The sequence below is a fragment of the Poecilia latipinna genome, unplaced genomic scaffold, assembly GCF_001443285.1.
Source record: "Poecilia latipinna isolate Pla-1442-1.1 unplaced genomic scaffold, P_latipinna-1.0 Scaffold1168, whole genome shotgun sequence".
Lineage (NCBI taxonomy): Eukaryota > Metazoa > Chordata > Actinopteri > Cyprinodontiformes > Poeciliidae > Poecilia > Poecilia latipinna.
The window spans coordinates 69,150-91,687 of NW_015113784.1; the positions used below are offsets into that span (position 1 = coordinate 69,150).

A 22,538-nucleotide genomic window follows, 5' to 3' on the forward strand; every position below is an offset into this window, starting at 1 on the left:
GGCGCACGACCCCCGTCCTTCCCTCCTCCCTGCGTTGTCGTGGCTGCTCTTGATGTGACCCAATAAATATGGGCGAAAATATCTCTATCTTTTTTAAAAAGGGGAATCTTCTTATTGGGTAAGCAACAGTTATCAGAGTTCTTCAGTGCTTCTTCTTTTTTTTTTTTTTTTTGTCAGTTGATCAAAGTTTTTTGTTTGTTTTTTTTCCAAAAAACAAAAAAAATTTGACTAAACATTTGTATTTGTTTTTTTTTGTTTTTGTTTTTTTGCCTGTGGCAGTAAAATCAACAATATGTTTTTCATACTTTTTAAAAGTCCCTGCAGCGTTCCGTGAGTAACCCCGTTTGTTGGTTAGTTCTCCGTAGGTTTTCAGAGGAGTAAGAAGGTTAAGGAGGTGGGGTTGAAAAAAATAAAAAAAAAAAAAAAAAAAAACAAGGGACAAAATCCGGAGATGTCGGGAGAGAAGGGAAGAGTCAGCGGGGTTCGGGTGGGCTGTTACCTCCTGCCCATCTCGTTCTGTCTGAGAAACTGGACGTTGTTGCTGCTGTCGGCCAGTTCTGGGTACTGCTCCACCGGCAGCACGTAGTAGCCGTCGTAGCCTTGGACCCGACCCGCCGTTAGAAGCTGCTGCCTCTCCCCTTCGGTCCAAAGGCGACTGCCGCCTTTCCCGTCCCTTGCGCGCTGCTGCTCCTTGGCCCAGGCCCCCGCCAGGGCCCTCTGTCGGGCCAGCTCCAGCAGTCTTACCTTCTCTTCGTCCACCACGTCCACAGAGAGCCCGTAGCGAATGCTCAGCACTAGCGACGGGACGGCGAACTCCACGGTCACGCCTCTCCTCGACCGGCCGCTCACCGTCACATTGATGCCGCTCTCCAGAGACTTCCGTCCGTTCGTGAGCCCCAGGGCCAGCAGGTCGCTGTCGGCAGACCCCACTTTCACAAAGTAGTGGCAGTCCCTCCCGTCCTGAGTGTAGTGAGTGCCCTCCAGGTACTGGGCGCCGTTGAGCACCAGAGCTATCTTGCGGCTGTCGTCGCTGGCCAGCGGCGACACGCCGGCCACAACGCGGCCCTCCTTCAGCGCCAGCATCACTCCGCGGCCGATGATGGGGGTGCTGGTACCGAACCAGTGGCCGGGCTTGTCTTTACGTCTGCGGCGCTCTTTGTTGAGAAGGCGGCCCTCGAGGGCCATGAAGGCCTGGTTGTGGCGCTCTGCCGCCTGCTGCACGCCGGTGATGAGCTAACATGACCAAGAAACAAAAACTTGTCACTGAAACACAACATTACGACTCAGAGCAACTTCCAGACAAATGGACATTACGTCACTTTGTGATGCCCACACCACTAAATGAAATGTATTAGATTCAACTGAAAGTAGTGCAAAATTGTGAATTTAACAATATAATTTATGGTTTTCTACAAACACCAAATGTAGGGAAGGTATTTTTGGTATTTGCTTTGATGTTCCGAAACAAATCCAGTCCAATCAAAAGCCTTCAGGGCATTTGGGCTTCTACAGAAAGCTAAACCATAATCAGTCACTATTCAACTTCTTGGTCAAAATTCAAATTGCTGCATGAGATAGAAAACTTGTCACTGCAATACGACGAATACAAAACGGTTAGAAGCAAAGCACATTCATGTGTTAGTTAGGGTTAGTCACAGCCAAAAACTACATTCAATTGAAAATCTTTGGTAAAAGTTAATATTGACTACTCTTCATCTGACCGGATTGATCTTAAAAAGTTATTTTCAAAGAAGACAACAGAAAGTTCACTCTAGATGTCGGTACAAAACAAAGCATACAAAAAAAAAACAAAAAAAAAACAACAGCTGTAATTGGAGCAAAAGGTGGTTTAGAGGTGCTGAGTATAAATGCTTTTTATTTAAATAAATAATTATTTATTTATTTTTTAAATAATTTTTATTTAAAAAAATAAAATACAATCATATATCATTTAGCTTCCACTTATTTATTTTGCATTAATTTACAACATAAAATCTGGAATAAAGCAATAATTTCTGTGGTTGCAATAGATAAAATGTGAGTAGTGTTTTAAGAAACAATTTTTTTTTTTTTTTACTCAAAATTTGGTTAAAAAAAAAAAAGTATTTTATAGTTACTGTAAAAATATGCATCAATTTACTTTTTGTATGGTTGACTTTACCTGTCCGTTCTCACAGTGCTGGGTGGCCTGAAGCTCATACGGCGGCTCCACAAAGTAGAGCGAGTGTCGAGGGAATCCTGGGATTATGTTGCTGAGCTGAAAGCCAAACATCACCAACCAGCTCTTCACATCTGCAGCAACAGACGAGACACAAAACACACTCTGCTAAATGACACAGTTAGACATGATAGGAAAGGAATCATCAGTTTTAGCATTTAAAAAAACCAAAAAAAAACCAAGAGTGTCGCCTCTGTGACTCACACAGAAACCGCCGTTTATTCCTGCAGATTACCGACGTTATCAAAGCTGAAGTAAAGCTCAGCTTATGTTTAGTGAGCTGAAATTAAAAGCCTCCCAGAGTTAAATGTCCCAAGATGGACCCGGCAGATCCGAGGCATGTCTGAACATTGCGTTACGCCTCATTATCCCGGAGAAGGAACAATCAACACCCGATGACGTTCTCTACCTGTCACGTAGTTTTTGACGTCCAGCATGTCGCTGAGCGGGTTGTTGTTCTTGAACATGTACAGATTAAACGGGGAGAGGTCTCGTCCTATCTTGGGCCACATGCTGTAGTCGGGCGAGGTCCAGCGTCCGGCCAACACGTCGTAGTCTCGTTGGGTGAAGTGAACCAGCTTGGTCAGCGGGTCGTACAGGCCGCCGTGGAAACCCACCACCAGCTGGAACTCTGGGTTAGAGTCGAGGTACACCTCACCGTAGGCCGTGTACTGCACCTGGGTGAAGAGGAGAAACGTTACTATGTGACGGAAATGCAGTACAAGGATAAAAAAAATAACAGATTAAACAATGTTGGGCTGTACCTGTTTGATCATCTGCCCGTTGCTGCTGAAAACTGCCAGTGGGGTTCCTGTGTTGTCGGACGCAATGTAATATTCCTCTCCGCTGCTCACCTCCATTGCAAACAAGTGGCCCTAATGAAGAGATGATTCAATTTTTAGGTCACAATGCTCCTCCAAAGATAAAACGACATGAAACAAAATGAAAGTTTGGGCTGCATTGTTCACCCTGTGAATCCCAGAGAGAAATGATCAGAGCTCCCTGATACTCAGCATCCTGCAACCTCTGGTAAAGATGTGCAGAAAGCCTTAAAATGAGTTCATGCTTGTGTGTATTTTAACCCTACATTTAAGTAAATCCGTTTAATTGGGGAATAAAATATAGCTAGCACACAACAGCTATAAGCCTGGTGAACCATTTTTCCTGTTAATTCGGCAATTTGACCCAATGACAATCTCTTTCTTTAGTTTCAAAGTTTTCTACAGTTTAGTAAAAAAAAAAAAAAAAAATCTTGTATTTTAAAAACGGCATCATGTCAGGCACTCTCAAGATCCCAGAGTACTTGGAAGAGAAAAACGCCCACAGCATCATGGGTCCTCCACTATGTTTAACTGCGGTGTTTTCAAAAAGTCATCATTTGTTCAAGACAGGGGATTTTGTTGTTGAAAAACTAAATCTTACATCATACCGGGTTGCAAAGTTTCAATAAAAGTCCAAGCAGTAGTTTGACCTTTACGTTTGTGACTGAATGACAGAAGAGGCTTTCCCCCCACATATAGGTAGGATCTAGTGGTTGTTATGGCGACCTTAAGACGAACTCTTTCCTGCAGTAAAGATCTCTTAAGGTTACAGTTGTTCTAAACTTTTTTATGTATTTAATCGTATATTTAATCGTAAAGGTGGGTGATTTTAAGCAAAACGCTGTTTTCTTGAGGACATTACTTTATTCATGAAGCTGTACGTTTATTGGCTTTATTTGAACGCCAATGTTTTATAGTCCTTCATATTTTAAAGACTGGTGAAGAAGAAATGAGCCTCTATGTCACATTTATAACCCAGGGAAACAGCAAGCTGAGGATTACAAATGAACACCTCCTAACGCCTTTGATTAATCTATAAGACTAAAAAAATACAAATTAAAAAATGTTTATGTCGCCCTTCTCTGTAGGGTTGATTCGGCAGGCAGATTACTTTGGCTCTTGGGATTTTTGTCACCTGTAAAGATGATGCTTCTGCACCGACAGACAATCAGCTTAAAGACTTTTGCACATCTTTACGACGGGTGCTAATCGTTGCACACGGTGCTGCACTGAAATACGAGGACACATACTGATAACTCAAACATACCTGCAGGTCGTAGTAAAGCGATGAGATGTCAGAGCTGGAGTGGTTGAAGATATGTGTCACCCTGGTGGGATGGTTCAGGTCAGCGTAGAAGAACTGGAGGTGCTGTCCCAGGCTGTTCCGCGTGGACACCCTACGGCCGAGCCCGTCGTAGTGGTACACCACGCTCCAGCCGCCCGGTCCTCTGTTGTAGGCCCTCAGGAGCTGACCTTTGGAATTGTAGTCGAAGACGTCCGAGCCGCGCTGGCTGAGGAAACCGTCCTCGTCCAGGCGGTACTGGACGTCTCCCAGGCGGGTGATGCGGTCCCTGAGGTCGTAGCGGAGGGGAAGGATCCGGGCGCTGTTGCCCGGATTCAGCAGGTGGAGGTTGCCATTCAGGTCGTAGCTGTAGCGCCAGGTGGACCAGTCGTTCACCTGTGCAAAACAGTGAATTATTCAAAAGCTTTTTAGCGACACTGCAGGCGTAACTTTCCCTGGTAACATAATGGGGGGCCGGAGGAGGGAAACTCAATCTGTGCAAACAGAAATTCACCTTGACACCACTGAGCTGTCCGTCTCCATCATAGTCATAGCGGTACTGAGTGGTGTTGGCGTAGGGCCCAATCTTGAGCTCTCTCTTCACAACCCGGCCCATGCTGTCATACTGCACCGTCATCCAGTACATGAGCGAACGGAAGATCTCGTACTGGACCTCCTTGATGCGACCGTGGGTGTCGAAATGCTTACTCAGCGTCATTACGGCTGTGGTGATGATTTGATTAATGTCATAATAGATGACCCCGAATTTCCCAAAGTGCTCCACCTGTGGGAAACAGGGAAATAGTCAGGGAAGAGTCCGCAGAAGGACAGAAAACACATCCGGCACCTAAAGAGAGACGAAGATGCCGAGCTGGCGATACGGGCGCACCTTTCCGGAGATCTCATCGTATCGGTAGAGGTCAACGGGCAGCGGCGTCTCGCTGATGACGGGCTTCATGCTGGCAATGCGGAAGCTGTTGTCATGGTAGGTGTAGTCGAACCTCGCGTTCACCATGCCCTCCTCGCTGAAGCGGTAGATCTGCTTGTCGATCAGGGGGCCCATCTTGCGGTAGCGGATGGTGCAAGAGAAGCCGCCGCTCTGCAGGTTGACCATCTTGAGAACGCCGGCCGTCTCGTCGTACCCGAACGTGACAACGGTGCTGTCGTACACAATCTCCGACAGCTTGGCCAGCTTGCCGTACTTGTATAGGACGCGGCGGCCGGTGCCCATGTAGTGCGTGGCCTGCGGCCGGCCGTCCTCGCTGAAGTCGTGGATGATGGAGGCGTTGCTCTCCGGGGGGTTGTAGGTGTTGCGGATGTAGCCGACAGACACGTGCGTGAACATGGTGTGGCGGGCGACGCTGGGCATGGTGACAGCTGTGACCCGCCCCGAGGCGTCGAACTCAAAGACGTACTGTCTTTGGCTCTGCAGCAGCAGCACCATGGACTGGAGGAAAAGAGCAAAGCGTTGAAATACAGATTAATATAATAGCATTATCAATGGATGACTTGCCTCCTGTGAAATAGCACCGGGGGTAATTTGCTCTCCCTTGACAAATTTGCACCTTCGCGACCATAAAAGTGATGTATTATTTCATTCAATTCCCCAATTCAAATTACCGTCGCTATTGCCTTTCTTGGCAAAACCTAACTCCTGCATGGCTCTTTTAAAGATGGATGTACTTACTTTATCAAGGTAGCTGTAGCTCCAGATCTTGCCGTCCACAAACGACCGGGACAGGATGCGACCCTGGGAGTCAAACTCGGTCTTCTCGCTCATGCTGCCCCTCTGCAGACCCACGAGCTGTCCGGTGGGCGAATAGGAAACGTTGACGACCGCCAAGCTGCTGCTCGGCAGCCACATGGCCGGGCGGCCCTGAGTGTCGTACATGATGCGCAGCGTGAACTTGCGGTGATCGTCGTAAATCTTCTCAGTGCGGGTATTGCGGTCGAAGTCGATGGAGAGAAGATTGCGTCCGTGAGCCTAAGAGAAAAGCGGTCGATTCACTCCAGCAGATGTTTTTGAGGTTCAAAAACGAGCAAAGTTTCGTACAAAGGTTTTACACCGCTTCACTATTTCACAAAAAACACCTGAAATTACATCGTAAACGAAAAAAAATTAATAAATAAAAGTTTAAGAGTTGTGAATACCTGGGCACTCAGTGTTTAAATCAATCAATCATTCACTTTACAAAATTAGCAATTACCCTCAGCTTCCTCCCAAACACGGTGATCCGACCCTTGGTCTGCTCTTTGCGCAGACGCCACTCGATGGAGTTGAGGCCATTGTCGGTGGGCAGGGTGATGTTCCTCCGCCCGATGGTGGGGCTGACGGAGCCTGCCAGGATGTGGGGCTCGGTGTGGAAGCTGATGCCCATCCCGTTGGCATACATCACTCTCAGGGTGCCGTTGTTGCACAGCTGGTAGCTGTTCCTCACCTGGTCTGTAGGGAGAGATCAAGAAAACAGAGTTTAGGAGCAAAGACTACGTTCTGCAATCGGGTTCTTGGAGCCCGCAGCAAACACATCTAGCATCTCAAACAGCAAATATTGATTGCGGTTCAACATGGTCCGAAATGAAATGAGGAAAAACGGCCAATATTTATGGTTAGAAAATACAACTCAATTAGATCAGAAGAAAAATCACATGTGATAAGGCTAAGGCTAATAAATTAAACATTACAGAAACTTGTAAATGTGAAAGTGGTGTTTATTGCTTAATTAGTATTATTTTTTATTTCTTAAACCACAGATATTTAGTTTGTGTTCACACACAAAAAAATTAATGGTTATTTATAGAACCCAGGCATTGGGTAAATTCTGCTGGATTGTGCTAACAAATCCTTTGGTCAAAGAGATAAAAAGGAGCCTCACATCTTTTATAACCTGCCAATTTGGACTCCATGATAAGATTTAATGATAAAATCATAAAATTGTACTGTGTACTAATGTTAATGTCAGCCGGTTGTGTTAATTACTCCAATTCACACTAAAAATAACTATTTTGTGGAGTGAAGTTAACAGATTTCTACTTGCCAAGTAGTTATCACAAGCGACTGCTAGCTATATTTAACTTTTACACCTTGACCAAATATTTGACCACAACACCAATATAAACAGGTAAAGAAGCTATGTTTACATCCACACTTTATGCTTTCTTACAACTGTATTTTAATATTACATATATTTTTTGCCTGTATTAACTTAAACGTGGTGCTTAAATCAAGCTAGTGCTAGCTCTGATTAGCATTGACACAATGTTTGTAACGTCAATATGCAAAGTACCTTTATACACCGAGTATGAATTCTTTTCAAATTCAAGTGGCTAAACAGTAATTTTATTTTAATGCGATATTTAAATGTAGAATAAGACTAGAAATAAAAATGATTCAATCTTGCAAGATTGTCCTAGATTAGAGTCTTGGCTGGGATTAACATACTGGGGTCTTTCTCCCACCTTACAAAGACATGCATGGTTTCCATGGTGATGATCTAAGTTAGTTTAGCTTAAGTTGGTTCACATTAAGCAAGAGGACTTGTGTGTTTTCACACAGAAAAAGGCCCTTTACGTCTGCTGGTATCTTATCGACATGCGAGATTTTCAGTTAAGGCTCATGTCAAAAATAACACGATCCAGTCTGTAAAACAGATGGTTTCCTTGATTATGTCCTTTAGAGTGAAAAATAATCTGAATGAAAGCCTTCATGCTGAACTGATGTCCCTATACCATCTCTCCATCTTTACAATTTATTGTCTTTCTCACAAGAAAGGAGTGAGATAAGCCCGTCCCTAATGCCGAGGCTAATTTTCCCCTCTGATGTTTGGAAACAGACGTCTTGATGACAATGATGGAGATAAAATTGTTTTTAGCTGATTTCTCCCGGAGATGCAGAGTTTGGATCTTTCTTTATTCAATTTACAGAAAGGTGAGAAGCTCAGTTTTTTTTTTTTTTTTAATTTGACACTCTGCCATAAATGACAGTAATCCATAAGGCCAATTTGTAATAAAGCTCCAGGCACATTTTAACAATGCCTCAAACAGACAAGTGAAGCGGTTTTTTTTTTTCTTTTTTTCCACTGACTTGGCAGCACCAGCCTTTAGATAAATCTTTCCTGCTCGCTCTGTCTGAACAACCTCGTAATAAAACGGCGGCGAGGTTGAGGGAAAGACAGAGAGGGGGTGAAATGAGAGCCTGAGGGGCCAGGGAGAATTCACTGCGCAGGAGTTAATGAAGAGCGCGAGGAAGAGCGGGAAGCGAGGGGAGACGGTTAAGTGAGGATGTCAGCGCAGAGGCTGAGCTGAAAACCCACACAGTGTGGAGGAAACCCTAAATGACTTAAAAGCGCGGCGAACAAACGCTCCGCCGGCCGCCGAAACGCAGGTGGAGCGCCGTCGACTGCATCCGCAACCCATCCGGCTCGGCATCCGCACTAGCAGCATCACCACGGCTCACACCGGTCAAGGGGAAGGACACAATTATTCTTCTTCCTCCTCTTTTCTAAACACACCAAATAAGCTCAGGGATCATGGGGACCGGCTGAGTGCGCGTGTGGAGAGAGAGAGAGAGACGGAGAGAGAGCTTGAGGGATGAGGAGGATTCACTCAACGTGAGTTAATGAATTTTGCTGGGATGACATTCAAAAGCTGGATGACCCAGATGGGATTAACAACTTATATATTGGTAATTTTTTTTTTTTTTTTTCCACCATAAGAGGGACTGAGAGGAGAATGGCCGGGCGGAGGGGAGGAAAATAATCTCCCGGAGCGCGCACATAAATGAATGAAAATTAAAATGGGAGGCCAGCATATTTACCATCACAGAGGGGAGGCTGCGATCCTGAAAGGAGAACTCTGTGTGACTCGTCGTTACTTAATTAAGGTCTTCCGATTGGACTTTTTAAGGCTGGAGAAAAAATAAATCTGAAACCGGAAAAAGTGAGTTCCTGCTGCTGCGTTTAATCGGCCTACCTTGCACCACTGTGTAGGAGGCTTCGACCGAGGACAGGTTGGTGATGACGGTGACGTCGTCGTCCCGGCTCGAGCTCTCGATGTCTATGTTGATGGAGCGCTCGATCTCGCGGTGGAGACTCGTCACCATGCCCGTCGGGTACGTCACGTTGGTCAGGCGGCCCTCGCTGTCATACCTGGGGCGGGGGAAAGGATACGATTTAACCCAAACGTAGAGGACTGTGACTAATTATACAAATTTTACGTGTGTGGGGTCAGTTGGACCCCATTTCTACACACGAGGGCTAAAGGTGTTGGCAAATAAATGTACTGCTGAAGGAAGTGTTGGTACAGGTTTTAGATGTAGTTTTCAAAGCGACCACTAGGGGGCAGCAGGATAACATGTGAAATTGGACCAGAGCAGGGCATCATGCACATTTACTTTAGATCCTCTGCTGAGACTTACTGGTAGAATGTTGTCCATCCGGTCTCATCAGCCTTGGTGGCCAGTAGGCCCGTGTTCCCGCTGTAGCCCATCAAAGCCACCTCCTGGCCCATGGCGGACACACTGCGCAGCCCCCCGGTCGGGTCCAATCCGAGGGTCACCACCTGATTCTCGGGCAGCAGCACCAGCCTGAGCAGGCCGGCTCCGCCTCCCTGCCCTTGGCCGTCTCTCCTGACCTTGACGGTGTTGTTGCAGTTGTCCACCAGCATGACCAGCTCGCCGTCCGAGCCGTAGGTGAAGTTATAAAGGGGCTCCCCGGTCACGAGGCTGACCGTCTGGATGTGAAGCCCCTCGCCGTCAAAGACATACAGCTCCTGTTCCCGCGGCGACGCCACCTCGTACTGCGCCGACCCGGCGAACCCCACGCTCGAGAGGGCCGGGCCCGGCCGGTTCGCCCGCACCGCCCTGATGCGTATGTTGTTGAGGTCGGCGATGAAGAGGGTGCCGTCGGGGGAGACGGCGAGGGACGTCGGGGAGTTCAAGCCCGCGTCAGGGGCGTAGCCGTCGTCGCCGTAGAAGCAGTTGCAGTTGACGTCGTTCTTGCAGTCGCAGTCGGAGGCGGCGCCGGCCAGGAGAGAGATCTCTCCGTTGGTGTTCACCTGGAGCCCGAGCAGAGAACAGAGGAGAGCTGCGTGATCAAACGGAGCGTTCTGCCAACAGCAAAGTTCAGTCTGAGGTAAAGCGAAGTAGGAGTACTGTAATCTGGAAATCTCAGCTTGAACCAGAGGAGCTGCCAAGCTTAGCAGCCAAAAATATCTTGAAAGAAGCAAATTTATTCTAAACCAGCAGGAAAGACAAACAACAGAGCTCAAGGTTTCTCCAGGGCCCACCTGTCTGACTCGATTAATCTTCTTCTCATCTGTCTCAGCGATGTAGAGAGTGCCGGTGTGGGACAGGGCGATGGCTGTGGCACTCTCCAGGGCGGCGTGGATAGCCAGCTTACTGAGGCTGTAGTCAATGCCTGGCACTTGGCAATGCATGGGCCGGCCGGCAATAATGCTCACCTACGGGAAACGACATAAGAAAGAGGACTCAGTTATGGGGTTGTAGTGAAATGCATAAGTATTCATATTCCTTCATCTGTGTGTCATTTTACCACGTCACGACCAGAACCGTTGCTGGGACTTTATGTGGTTGAAAGGATATGTCCTTTTCAAACAAAATATCAAAGTATGGGCCACATTTCATGTATTTTGACATGTTGTAGGTCTGGAAGTAAAAACTTCACTCAGAAATGGCTCAAGCTCAGTCGCTTTGGATGAAAAGTGTTGGTGAACATCAGTTTACATGTCACAGATTCTCGATTAGATTTGGGGTCTGAATTTTGCTAACACATGAATATGCTTTGATCTAAAACATGCCATTGTAACTCCGGCTGTGTGTTTAGTGTTGTCCTAGTGGGAAGTGAGCCTTTGCCCTCCAGTCTATAGTCAATCTCTATCTTCCAGTTAAATGGCAAAGAAAAGTCTCCGCGCCGTGGTGTTTGTTCTGGAAAAGGTTCTGTTTTGATCTCATCTGACCACAATACTTTCTTCCATGTGTTTGTCCCTTAAAAGGTTTGTGGTAAAGTTTATGACTTTCTTTTAGCAGAGTCTTTTTCCACACTTTCAGATATGTGCAATGCATTTCTTAAGTGCATAACCAACAGCTGTGCTTTCGACAGATTGTCCTACCCGAGTCATGGTTCTCTGAAACTATTCCAGACTTATCATGGACTTCTTATCCCTTTCCCTGAGTCATGGATTGATCTCTGTGAAGTACATCTGGTTTGGACTCGGTTGTAATTTCATGCAGGTGGACTCTATTTTATTAAAATATCTACTATACTAACTGTTTGCACTGGATTCTGTTTAGGAGTAAAAGAGTTACCACTCTTGCCACTCTTTCTTTAAAAAAAACTGCAATCCATTCATCCTTTTCGTCCCACAGTCATGCACTTCTTTGCCTCGAATTCTAAAATGGTTGTCACGTCGAAGAGTTCAAGAGCTTTGAGTGTTACTACAAAGCACTGTACATCGAGGAAGGTTGGAAGTTCTTGGAACTAATAAAGGGGTTATTTTGTCGTATGCTGCAAAATTCAGAACTTTTACTTCTAAATTGGCCCGAGAAAGCCTAATTGGAATAAAATCTTGTCAGGACACTGTGGTGAGTGTTCATCCTTAGGGGCTTCCATGGCCATGTTAGCACAGACCTGGTGGTTCTCAGTGATGCGTAAGATGACATTGTTTTCCAGGACGTAGAGAGAGTTGTCCATGGGGTTCACTGCTAAGTCCGTGGGCCACTCCAGACGGACCTGTTAGGAAGAAACAGAGTATATATTTATATATATATATGCATGAGACAGTCACTAAAGCCAAGATTTAGCAAAGTTTCTTAATTTTTCTAAGTGACTGCAGACGGGTTCTCTTTCTTCTCATCAACCGACTCCTTAATCCCTCCCTATATCCGTCTCCCCCCTGACCCCTGGGTTGGCTCGCGTCCACTGAGCCTCACAGCTCAGCACTCAGGGGACGCTACACCATCGTCTATCACGGCCATCAATCACCTTCACTCTCTCCTCACCTGGCTGACGTCCATGCTGGTGTCACAGCTCAGCGGCCGGACGGCAGTTAGGTCGTTGGCGCCAAGCAGAGTGGAGATGATGCCATTCTGGTCCACCTTGCGGATCATGGTGGCGTCCACGAAATACATCAGGCCATTTTTATCCACAGCGATGCCTGTCGAGCGCAGAGATGAACACCCCGTGAGTGACGACTCATAACTCAACCCCAGCAGACATTTTAAGTCAATTAAACTCCACTCGGTGTGGCAGCTGAGAAACGGATGGCAGCCCTGGCAGCTGGATCGCTCGGTGCTTCAGCGGATGAGGAGGGGTGGGGGGTGGAGGAGGTGTGTGTGTGTGTGGGAAGGGGGTTAGCGATGGATCGGGCGCTGAACTGTCGAGAAGTGTTCGTTTTCGAGGATGAGTCATCGGGATGCAGAGATGAGCCCGGGCCCCCTCTCGGGGGGCAATTGCGGGTTGTGAGCGGGGTCATCTGGAGTGGAAAGCGGTTTTTAGTGCACTTTTACCTGCCCTGCTTTTTCAGTCGGTGCTGGGTTTTTTTTTAGTGACATCGCCATCTATTCCTACCTCTAGATTAGCTTTATTTTTTTGCTTTTCATTGAGCACCTTGCATGTGTGACATGTTTAACACCACATGAGTTGAACACCAAAAATTACTTCTAGATGCAATGAGATGCAAAACTGGTGGGTGGCAGTAAAGCATAGACCGCTAAGTACTGAGCGAAATACAAACAAGAGCCCACAGTCTGGAAAACTGGATTTTGATTTCTGGATAACTACATCGAAAGAAATAAGGACAATGCAAAAATACCAGAATTTCAAGACTTTTTTGTAGATTACATGGTTTTCAATTTCTGCCCTTTTTTAATCACCTTCCTTCTTTGTATTTATTTTCTCTTTAGCTTTCTATCTTAATACAACTTATCTTTCTTTATTGCATACTTCTTTCCTTTTCCCCTCCTTCTCTCCTACCTTTCTTGTATTATTGTCATTCACTTTGTCTTGCTGTTCTTTCTTGTGCCCTTACTGCTTTAGCCATATTTGTGTTTCCTTACTTCCTTCTGTCCTTTCATTCTTATATCTTACAACCTTCTTTCTGTTCTTCCTCCCATTTCTGTGCTGCCTCCCTCTGTTTTATTCCTTTTTTGAATCTGTCCTTTGTTTCCTTACTTGTGTCACATCTTATTCTTCAGTTTCCTGCACCCAGCACCTGTTCCTTTTCCTTAACACTTTCTTTCTCTCCCCTTTATGTCTTTGCTTCCTCTCTTGGGTTCTTCTTTCCTTTTAAGATTATCGCAGGTTCCACGTTAAAATCATATCAAACTTCAGATCTGTAGATCTCCAAAAGTCTGGAATTTGTAAACGGAAAAAAGTTTGACGAAGAAAAATGAAGTTGATGTTTGGGTTGTGACAGGTAAAAGAGAGCGACTGCTGCCTGATCCTCCAGAAAGCCCTCCCACCCACGCACTCAAACATACACATACTGTAGAGTGGTGGCATCCTGCAGCCCCACATTACACACTCTCGTGTCACTGACGAGAAATGTTACAGCGTGACACGTTTGACAGTTTGGTGTCACAGTGTGCCGAGATCCACTGATCCACAAAAATAATTCCATTATAAGTTTAACATTAACCTGGTTTATAAACCGCTCCAGTCTCTGTCCTGCTTCCGTCGAGTCACAAGGCGGCACTTTCATATAGGAGGATGTCATTTCTTCTGAACTGAACTACAGATCACTGCATAAGCCAATGTTTCCCAAAGCCAAGTCATTTGCGGAGTGTTTTTTTTTTTTTTGAAAAAAATCTTGATTCCTACGAAGGCATGGAATTGCTGAAGCAAAAATGAGATGAAGATGCTGGTAAAAACAAAGCCGGGAAAGGGTTCTTCCTACCTTTGGGGCTCATTAGCGTAGCTTCAGTGGCTTTTCCACCGTCGCCGCAGCGCTCGTCGAAGGGTAAGCACTGCTCCCCCGTCCCCGCCACCACCTCGGCGTTGTCCGACAGCAGACGGCCACCCGTCAGCGAGCGAACCCTGTAAATCCGCCTGGAGTTGGTGTCCGAGATGAACAGCGCCCCGGATACCGGATCCACCGCCAGGAAGTACTTATGGGTTGGGTTATTGCTGAAGTGAGAGGAAACACGACGCAACGGGAACAGCTTTTAGCTGAACGTCTTCAGCTGTACGTTCATGACCCCTTGAAGTTTTCAGCATTTTGCCCACTTCACAAAAAGAAAATGTGGTGACACTTTATTTGAAGGGGTGTGTTTAAGACACTGTCATAAACATGAAGCAGTCTTTATGAATGTTTGTGACTGCTGTCATGAAGTATCATTCGGTAAATAAGGACACTTTTAATGCAAAGTTGGCACTTTTAACCATTGCAACTTTCGAAGCAAAAGGTTTATGTATTTTCTTGGGATTTTAAATCACAGTCGAATGTAAAGTGTAACACATTCATTCGGTGCGGTGGTGGAGGAGGGGAGGAAAAAAATTATAAAGGTGAAGGGAAAACTAAAAGCGTTTTTCAAATAGTTTCACCCAAAACCTTTGTAATGCTTCAGCTGCTGTAACACTTTGCAGAACCACCATTTTTACGGTACGTCTCTTGCCACATCTAGAATGATTATTTCTGCCCAATATTCATTAGAAAAGTAGTTTTACGACAAACATTTGTGAGTTTTCGACTCATTTAGATTGATCTCTGGACTTTGACTGGGTTTAGGAACCTCCGTTCCAATCTCAAGTCTTCTGCCTTCTCTGCTCTTTTTCCAAGAAGGCCCTTTTTGTTTTTCACCTAAGCTGTGGATCCCTGAAGCTCCTCCAGAGATACCGCAGTTATTTTTTTTTTTGCAGCTGTCAGAACATCCACTGTCTTAGTGGGTTTGTAGTTGTGTCGTACTCTTTTTCTCGTTCATCCATTTTGAGATGTTCAAAGCTTAGGATGTCGCTTGATATTTTTAATCCTTCAGTGTCTGCTGTGCTCCTGACAAACCTCTGGGTTGACCTCAATTTTAGTTGAGGGATGTTAAGACTAAAACTCCAACTACACTAAAGCAAAACTAAAAAGCAAGTAAAAATTTCCCTCACAGCTAAGATATGTCACATGAAACAAATATAAAACACACACAGGCTTGTAGTTCTGGTTTAACAAAAATGTGGAAAATTTCAAGGGGTACAGACATACTTACAACACATTGCATGCTCTCCTTATAAAGCTATAAGTTTTAATTTCTTGACAGAAGTATCTCACCTGTGCCTGAAGTCTTTGTTCCTTTAAGAAAGAATAGGAGGCAGAAAAACACAAGAGAACGTATATTACCTCACACAATCTGCCGAGAGTTTCCAACAGAGAGAAATGCAAAGCTGAAGGTGGTGCGAACGATGCAGATTGTAAACATGTAGCAGCACTCTGGAGGAACGGCATCAAGCAGGGTTTATAATGAAGCTCACGTCTTCCTATCCGCTAGTTCTCGCCTTTTTAGCCGTCATGCTAAACGACACACATTAGGTGCTAAACTCTCTTCTTCTCCTCCCGCTTCTTTTCTTCCATTCTGCGACGTAACGGGGTCGTGTTTTTTGTTTTTTTTTCTCTCCTCTCCGGGCGTCGGATTTTTACCTCAGCTCCAGGATTCCCGTCGTGTTCATCGACGGGTAGACCCGACGCACGAAGTTGAGGTCGCCGACATACAGGCTGCCGTCGATGCCCATCGCCAAGGCGACCGGCGCCAGCAGCTTGTTGCCGTCCGCGAGGCCGTTGCAGCTCGGGCACGAGATGCTGCGCCTGCGTCCGTTTCCCATGATGCTCGTGATGACCGGAGGCTGCTCCGTCACGAACACGTTCTCGCCGCTGCCTTTGTGCAGGATGCCTGAAAGAAACAAAAGCGCCATGAATAAAATCCCACTTTTAATCTGAATGCAGTCATTCGGTGCGGTGGTGGAGGAGGGGAGGAAAAATAAATAATAAATCCAATGTTATGGAATAAAAAACTTTCAGCTAAAATCCCTAGTGGTACAATTACTCCCGCCCAAGCAATCTACTTAAAAAGTTTCCAGGAACTCCTAATTACTAATCCGTCACTTTCTGTTTCCCTGGGGCATAAATAAGTCATGACACAGAGGCTCGTTTCTTTTAGCCACTGCCAAGCAGGCTGGATGAGGACCCATATTTATCTTGCCACATGCAGAGAGCAGGACGCCGAAGGAGGTAAACAAATCCGCAACGCTTACTGTTAGAGAACGGCGGCGTACGGCGGCGTCTGAGGGTCGCCGTTCTCCATGGCGACCGGTGGACGAGATCTATGATGTCTTCCGAACTCAACAGAGCATTTTATCGAGCTTTTTAACAAGTAACACTTAACTTAACTGGAGGAAAGCACGGTAAATATGTGGAAATCTTGGTGACCGTTAAGTACAGTGAAGAGTCTGTGATGCTGTGGGCCTTTTCCTGTTCCAAAGCATCCAAGCCATTTTAGAGAACATTTCATTACGAATGTTATGGCATTTTAGATAAATAAACATCAGCTGGATTCTACCAGAGAACGAAAAATCTGTCACTCTTGACATTTCAGTGTGATAAGGATCCCAAACACATGGGAAAAAAAAAAAAATCAAAATCCTCCTCCTTTCATGGCCGTCTCAGTCCCCAGACCTAAATTCTGCAGGAAGCCACTGCATGTCAGGCGAAGATAAAAATCTGTGGAGATCTGGAGGATCTACTTAGAGATTCCTTCCTCTGTACGCTCCGACCTTGTGAAATGTTTTTTTTTTTTTTGTTTTTTTTTACCAGAACAGCTGTTGTTTTAAATCAAAAGCGTCGGGCTGCCAGCATGCCAGTAAATCTTCCCTCAGTTAAAAACAACAACAAAAATAACAGTTTTTTATTGACATACTGCTGGATTTTTCTTACCATGTTTTTTTTTTTTTTTAGCAAGAGATGACGCTTCTGCATAAACCTTTAATTTATATGTAGGAACTGTGCATATCTTTACCTGATGTGCCCATAAATTTGTTCAGCACTCAGATTGATTTCAAAAACCAGAAACTGAATAAGGTTGGACTGCTTTGGACCGATTCTATTAAATGTTCTTGCGTGTGATTCGGCCCGTCATGATGACAAATTTTTGCAGAACGGTGACTTGTGCCAGGAGTTATTGCGATGAATGATGATATTGTTGTTTTGAGACCATTTTCACATCCTCAAAGATCAACAAACGTTAAAATTTAACTGGCCAACACTTTAGGTGTCCAAAATAAATAAAACAAAGCAACAGAAGCAAAGAATAAAATGAATTATGTGACCTCTATAAACAAAAATGTTGAGACCAAACCACCAGACCGAAGACTTTTATCATCCAGAAAAGAGAAAAACAACAAATCACGTACATGAAAATAATTGAGTTTCTTTTTATTTATCATGTGATTAGTTGATTTATTGCTTACAAATGATATCAGTTTTTTCTTTTAATCTTGTATATTATACTAAAACAAACTCTGTCAATTGGCAATTTATTAATAACCGAACTCCCTCGTGCATGAAAACGACGCTCCCGATTGGCTGTTGAACAGCATTAGCTTGGATGGGTGAGACAACTGCAGGCACCTCCTGTAAAAACCCTCACTGAAAACAAAAGAGGCACTGTGAAATCTAATGCGAATCACGCGCAGCAACCCCCATCCAAGGCAAGAAAGCACACGCAACGATGAAAACCTGCAACGCGGAGGGAAGCGGCTAAATATAACCGAAAGACCAAAAAGGAGAGAAACGTGGTCTGAAGTCGAGGGTAAAGCTGAGGCGCTTCCACGTACCGCTGCGCGTGTTGAGTATGTGGTGCTTGTCAAGCGACCAGCCGCCCAAATTGGTGGGGTCCAGTTCGTAGCCCTGCAGGATGGTGGTCCTCTTCTCCCAGAGGATCAGGCTGGCACACGACTCGTACTCATAGCCCACCGATACTGCATACGAGACACAAAAAGAGACCTTACAGGTGTGTAATTATGAGATAAAAAAAAGAGCAAAAAGACCAACACTGTGAAGGAAGTAGGAAATATTAACCACCAACTTCACTCGAGCAAGCTATTCCAAGAGTTCATTTAAAAGGTGAAACGTGCGATACACTCACACACACACACACACACACACACGCACATACACACACACAAAAAAGCTAGTTAGCGCCTGCGCCCAAACCTGCTCTCACACCTAGCTAACACCCTGTCATGTTGATAAAACCTTTTTAATTGGGAAATATTTCCCTGCAGGCTTGGAAAACCTCGAGGCCAGGGTTTGTCGCTGCGGTGAAGACTCCGCTTATAGAAGCACTCCGTCCAAAACCAGAACTCATTTGAATATAAGCAGCAGACGTATGGGAAATAAGTTGAGATCAGGCAGATACATTCAGATTGCTCATAAAGGTATTTGGTGTGTGTGTGTGTGTGTGTGTGTGTGTTCTTGCTCGTTAAACGGAAAAGTCTGTTAACACATCAACTCCCTTCTGAGTCACAGTCAGAGAACTATTTCCAGCACGTTTCCAGGTTCGCCACAAACAATGAAACAAAAACTCTTCACACCACTTGAACTTTTTTTCCACCTTATGTCACCTTTCAGCCTTGAACCTCAAAGCATTTTTCTACCAAGTATCTACAGGAAGTAGTGCATTAGGAGTGAGGATAATAATAGCAAAAAAAAAAAAAAAAAAAATGGGCCCGGCCTCCGCTAGGCTTTTTCAACGACTTTCTGAAAAAGGGTGTAAGGATTTGGGGATGTTTTTATCAGATTCTACTTCCTTTGATGTGCCGCTTTTCCTCATTGGACCTTCAGATCTTGCACTCTCTACATTTAGCCACTACTTTGTGTTGGTCTGCTGCATGAAGCCTGGTCATATTCACTGAAGCGCGTTGCTGTAAAATGTCAAAAAGTTACAAAGTAACTGTCGCAGGACTGCACCTTCACAGTTCACAAGAAAGAAAACCCGACCTCGTCTTCTACAGGAAAAGCAGAAAAAGATTTTCTCTCTCTCTCTTTCGTTTTTTGACTGAATCCAATTTCCCAAACAGCACGCCCGCCATGCCACTACAGTCCGCAGCGAAGCCCCCGGATGTCCGCGGCGCCCGCGTCTTGACAGTCGTGTTTGGCTGACGGCGCCTGTGAGTGACTGTGACAGCAGAAAGTAATAGCGGCGAGGCTCCCCTGGACTCCTGCTTGCTGCTCCAGTAGTTAGCGGCTAACTCGCCCTGATGGCTAATAACCCTTCACCACAGTTACGGCTGGCTGACTGAACTAAAAGCAGCTTCAATGGAAGAAATAGACGTATGGAAGAGGGGGGGAAAAAAAGAAAAAGAGCCCTTTCTACTGTGGCCTTACTGCTGTACCATCTCTCCTTCAGGCTTCTTAATTAGCTCCTCTCCTTCCGTCACCGCCGGTAGCCCCCTTCATGTTAAACCGTTTAATGTATTCAAACGAGTGCTGGGAGAGAGAGAGAGAGGAAGCAAAAGCCGCCTGCGCCACTCACCGACGGCTTCAGCCAGACCATAGACCCTCTGCCCGTACGCGTCCGTCTTGTCCCAGATGTAGGTGTAGGCCAAGTTCGGGGAGGCGTGGAACCACTTCTGGAAGAGGTGGCCCTCCACGGCCACCATCAGGTGCACCTTCAGCAGGCCCATCGGCACTACGGCCGGGGTCATGGTGACCTTGAGGAGCGAGCGGTAGCCCTGCGTGCGGGAGCTTAGGTAGCACAGCTTGAGGCCTGTGCCGGGCACCTCGATCTGCTCATGCAGCACCTGGGGAAACAAAAGGGAAAGACCACAGGAAAGAGGGGGGGATTAAGAGGATTAGACGGAGGGAGAGTAATGGGGGTCGCGCTTCCAGTGATGGCTGAAGGACAAAACGAGGGATGAAATAAAGAAACTGGAAAGAAGGGAAGAAATGAAGGGGATGGAGGCTGGGGAGAGGAGGGGAGAGCGCGGGGGGGAGAGAGACGATGGAAGCGGGTGGCAGGGAGGAGGTAGGTAGAAGCTACAAGAGACAAGCATATAGAGGAGAGCAGGAGGAGCGCGAGGGGAACCAGGAGGGAGATTAGCCGGCAGCCAGAGGTCAGTGGTACTGCACCTGTGTCTCCGGTATGATGGGTTTCTCCCCTGGCTTGGAGCTGAAGAAGGAGGAGAGAGGGGATGCAATCACAACAGGGTCAGGCCTGACGAAGCCGCTCAGATCGCAGCCTGGGATCGTGTTCTCCTCTGTCTTAAGCACCACCGTGTCCATTGCATAAAACTGGCTCCAGGGCAGCCAAACGGTGCGCTCCTGGCTCAGGAAGGGCGCGCGCTCGAACCGCAGGGTCAGAGAGGCGCCGCCGTTAGCTATCAGGTCAAACCTGGAGAGGTTCGTGAAAACAGGATGGGAATGAGGCACACATGGGGATGAGCTGTGGTTGTGGTGAACAGTCATCTGAGCTCAAAAACAGAATCGGGGCTTTTCTTCTTCTTCTTCTTTCAATATAGTTTGAGAAAATCGACAACAAACAGACCTGAAATGGAGACCTAGCGTTGCTTTGAATGGCAACAAAGTCAGCTTGGACTAAGAAGAGACAAAAACAAAGTAGAGACCCAGAGATGGCTTTAGTCTAAAGTGTTAAAAATGTGAAGTTAGAAGACTACGTAGAGTGAAACAAGCATGTTGTCATTATCTGCAGGATAACAGGTATTAGGGGAAAAGACAAAAGAGGTCATACACGTTTCTTCTGGGAAACATCGAGAGCTTTTAAGAGTCTGGAACTGCTGAAAGGAAACCGGCGCCGAGACAAAAACGAGGCCGGACAGAGAGGTTAGAGCACATGGTCATTCAAGTAACAAGTCCACGAAACTAATCACTGCTGCTGCTGCGCAACACAAGCTGTGGCAAGATGCTAGCACACTGTCGGTTGTGTCTGGAAGAAAAAAAACACTGGAAGGAAAGGAGAACGGGACACGGACACAGAAGTATGGTCAGAGCACAACGTCCAAAAGACAAGAGTTCCTGCAGAGGGAAGAGAGAGACACGTGAGACAAGAGGACTTTTCTCTAAAGCTCTGAGTCTGTACAAATAAATTTGCCTCGCCTAAATGAGCTCGTAACAATGATTTTACGTCATAAAAGCCCAGATTTTTTTATTGAAGTGTATGTAATTATTACCTTAAATGCAAAAAAGGGGAAACTTTGCCAAGTGTTTTTAGTGCAAATATCTTTGTAGGGTTGAAATAAGACAAAATTAACTCACAAGTAGATGTTCAGCATGACACAGGAGCTGGTTTTAAGTCAGTAATTCCTTAATATAGATGAAAAACATCTAGTTCCACTGGCAGATGTTTTCACTTATAACATGGGAAAAACATCTTATTAGTGAAATCATCTGCAAATGGAAGTAGTTTTTTTTTCATCAATATTAAGGAATTACTGACTTAAAACAAGCTCATACATCTTGCTGAACATCTACTTATAAGTTAGTTTAGTCTAATTTTAAGTGGACTAAGATATTTGCAGTAGAAGCCGAACCAAAAACAATTAAGATTTTTTTTTTGCTGTTGCTTTATCTTAATATATCGATCAGATACTTGCTATGTTTTCCCAACAGACTGTTTTCTTATTACCTGAGTCTTAAGTAGCCTAGTCATAAGATCAGTATTCTAATCCAGTCTAATCCAACGCCATCTAATCTAATCTGATCGCCCCGACAATGTGAGGTAGATTCCAGATTTGAACGGCGCTGCAGTCGTACATACATTCCGTCCTGCCGCGTCAGCGTGTATCCGTAGTGTGGGTAGTTGACAAAAGACACGTTGACCCCCACCAGAGGGGTTCCGTCTGTGGTCAGCACCTGACCCCGGATGAGGGACGCCAAGCTGGACAGGGGACAAGAAAGGGACAGAGTGAGGAGGGAACCATCAAACCCCCCTTCCCCCACCCTCACACTCCCATTAATCTGATTGGATTAGCACGGCTATCCTTCAATCATTCAATTTACTCCATCACTTGCTGCTCCGGCCCTTCCTCTACTCGTTAATTATACACAATCAGCGCCCCTCCCCTCCACTCTGTGTGTCAGTCACAGAAATAAACCGTGACGCTGCGAAATAATATGTGTGCGCACGCAGGATAACCTCTAAACATGATGTTTTTTGTTTTTTTACATTGATGGGTTATTTTCACTGTTTTAATCCGCGGATAAGCATCAG

The 22,538-nt window shown here is 45.7% G+C and overlaps 1 protein-coding gene across 1 annotated transcript in view; it reads right to left on the reverse strand.

Moving 5' to 3' along the window:
- Nucleotides 1-245: 245 nt before the first annotated feature.
- Nucleotides 246-22,538, reverse strand: part of LOC106960231 (teneurin-2) — a 106,842-nt gene continuing 84,549 nt past the window's right edge. Inside the window, exons 14-34 of the mRNA XM_015053218.1 lie at nt 22,086-22,205; nt 20,441-20,702; nt 19,845-20,112; nt 18,145-18,288; nt 15,956-16,205; nt 15,590-15,610; nt 14,231-14,460; nt 12,336-12,490; nt 11,965-12,066; nt 10,604-10,777; nt 9,735-10,372; nt 9,290-9,465; nt 6,529-6,764; nt 6,009-6,305; nt 5,211-5,768; nt 4,836-5,105; nt 4,307-4,717; nt 2,983-3,093; nt 2,628-2,895; nt 2,162-2,292; nt 246-1,233 (exon numbers count right to left, since the gene is read on the reverse strand). Coding sequence (XP_014908704.1) covers nt 496-1,233; nt 2,162-2,292; nt 2,628-2,895; nt 2,983-3,093; nt 4,307-4,717; nt 4,836-5,105; nt 5,211-5,768; nt 6,009-6,305; nt 6,529-6,764; nt 9,290-9,465; nt 9,735-10,372; nt 10,604-10,777; nt 11,965-12,066; nt 12,336-12,490; nt 14,231-14,460; nt 15,590-15,610; nt 15,956-16,205; nt 18,145-18,288; nt 19,845-20,112; nt 20,441-20,702; nt 22,086-22,205 — 5,560 coding nt within the window. The 3' untranslated portion in view covers nt 246-495. The remainder of the gene's footprint in view (nt 1,234-2,161; nt 2,293-2,627; nt 2,896-2,982; nt 3,094-4,306; nt 4,718-4,835; nt 5,106-5,210; nt 5,769-6,008; nt 6,306-6,528; nt 6,765-9,289; nt 9,466-9,734; nt 10,373-10,603; nt 10,778-11,964; nt 12,067-12,335; nt 12,491-14,230; nt 14,461-15,589; nt 15,611-15,955; nt 16,206-18,144; nt 18,289-19,844; nt 20,113-20,440; nt 20,703-22,085; nt 22,206-22,538) is intronic.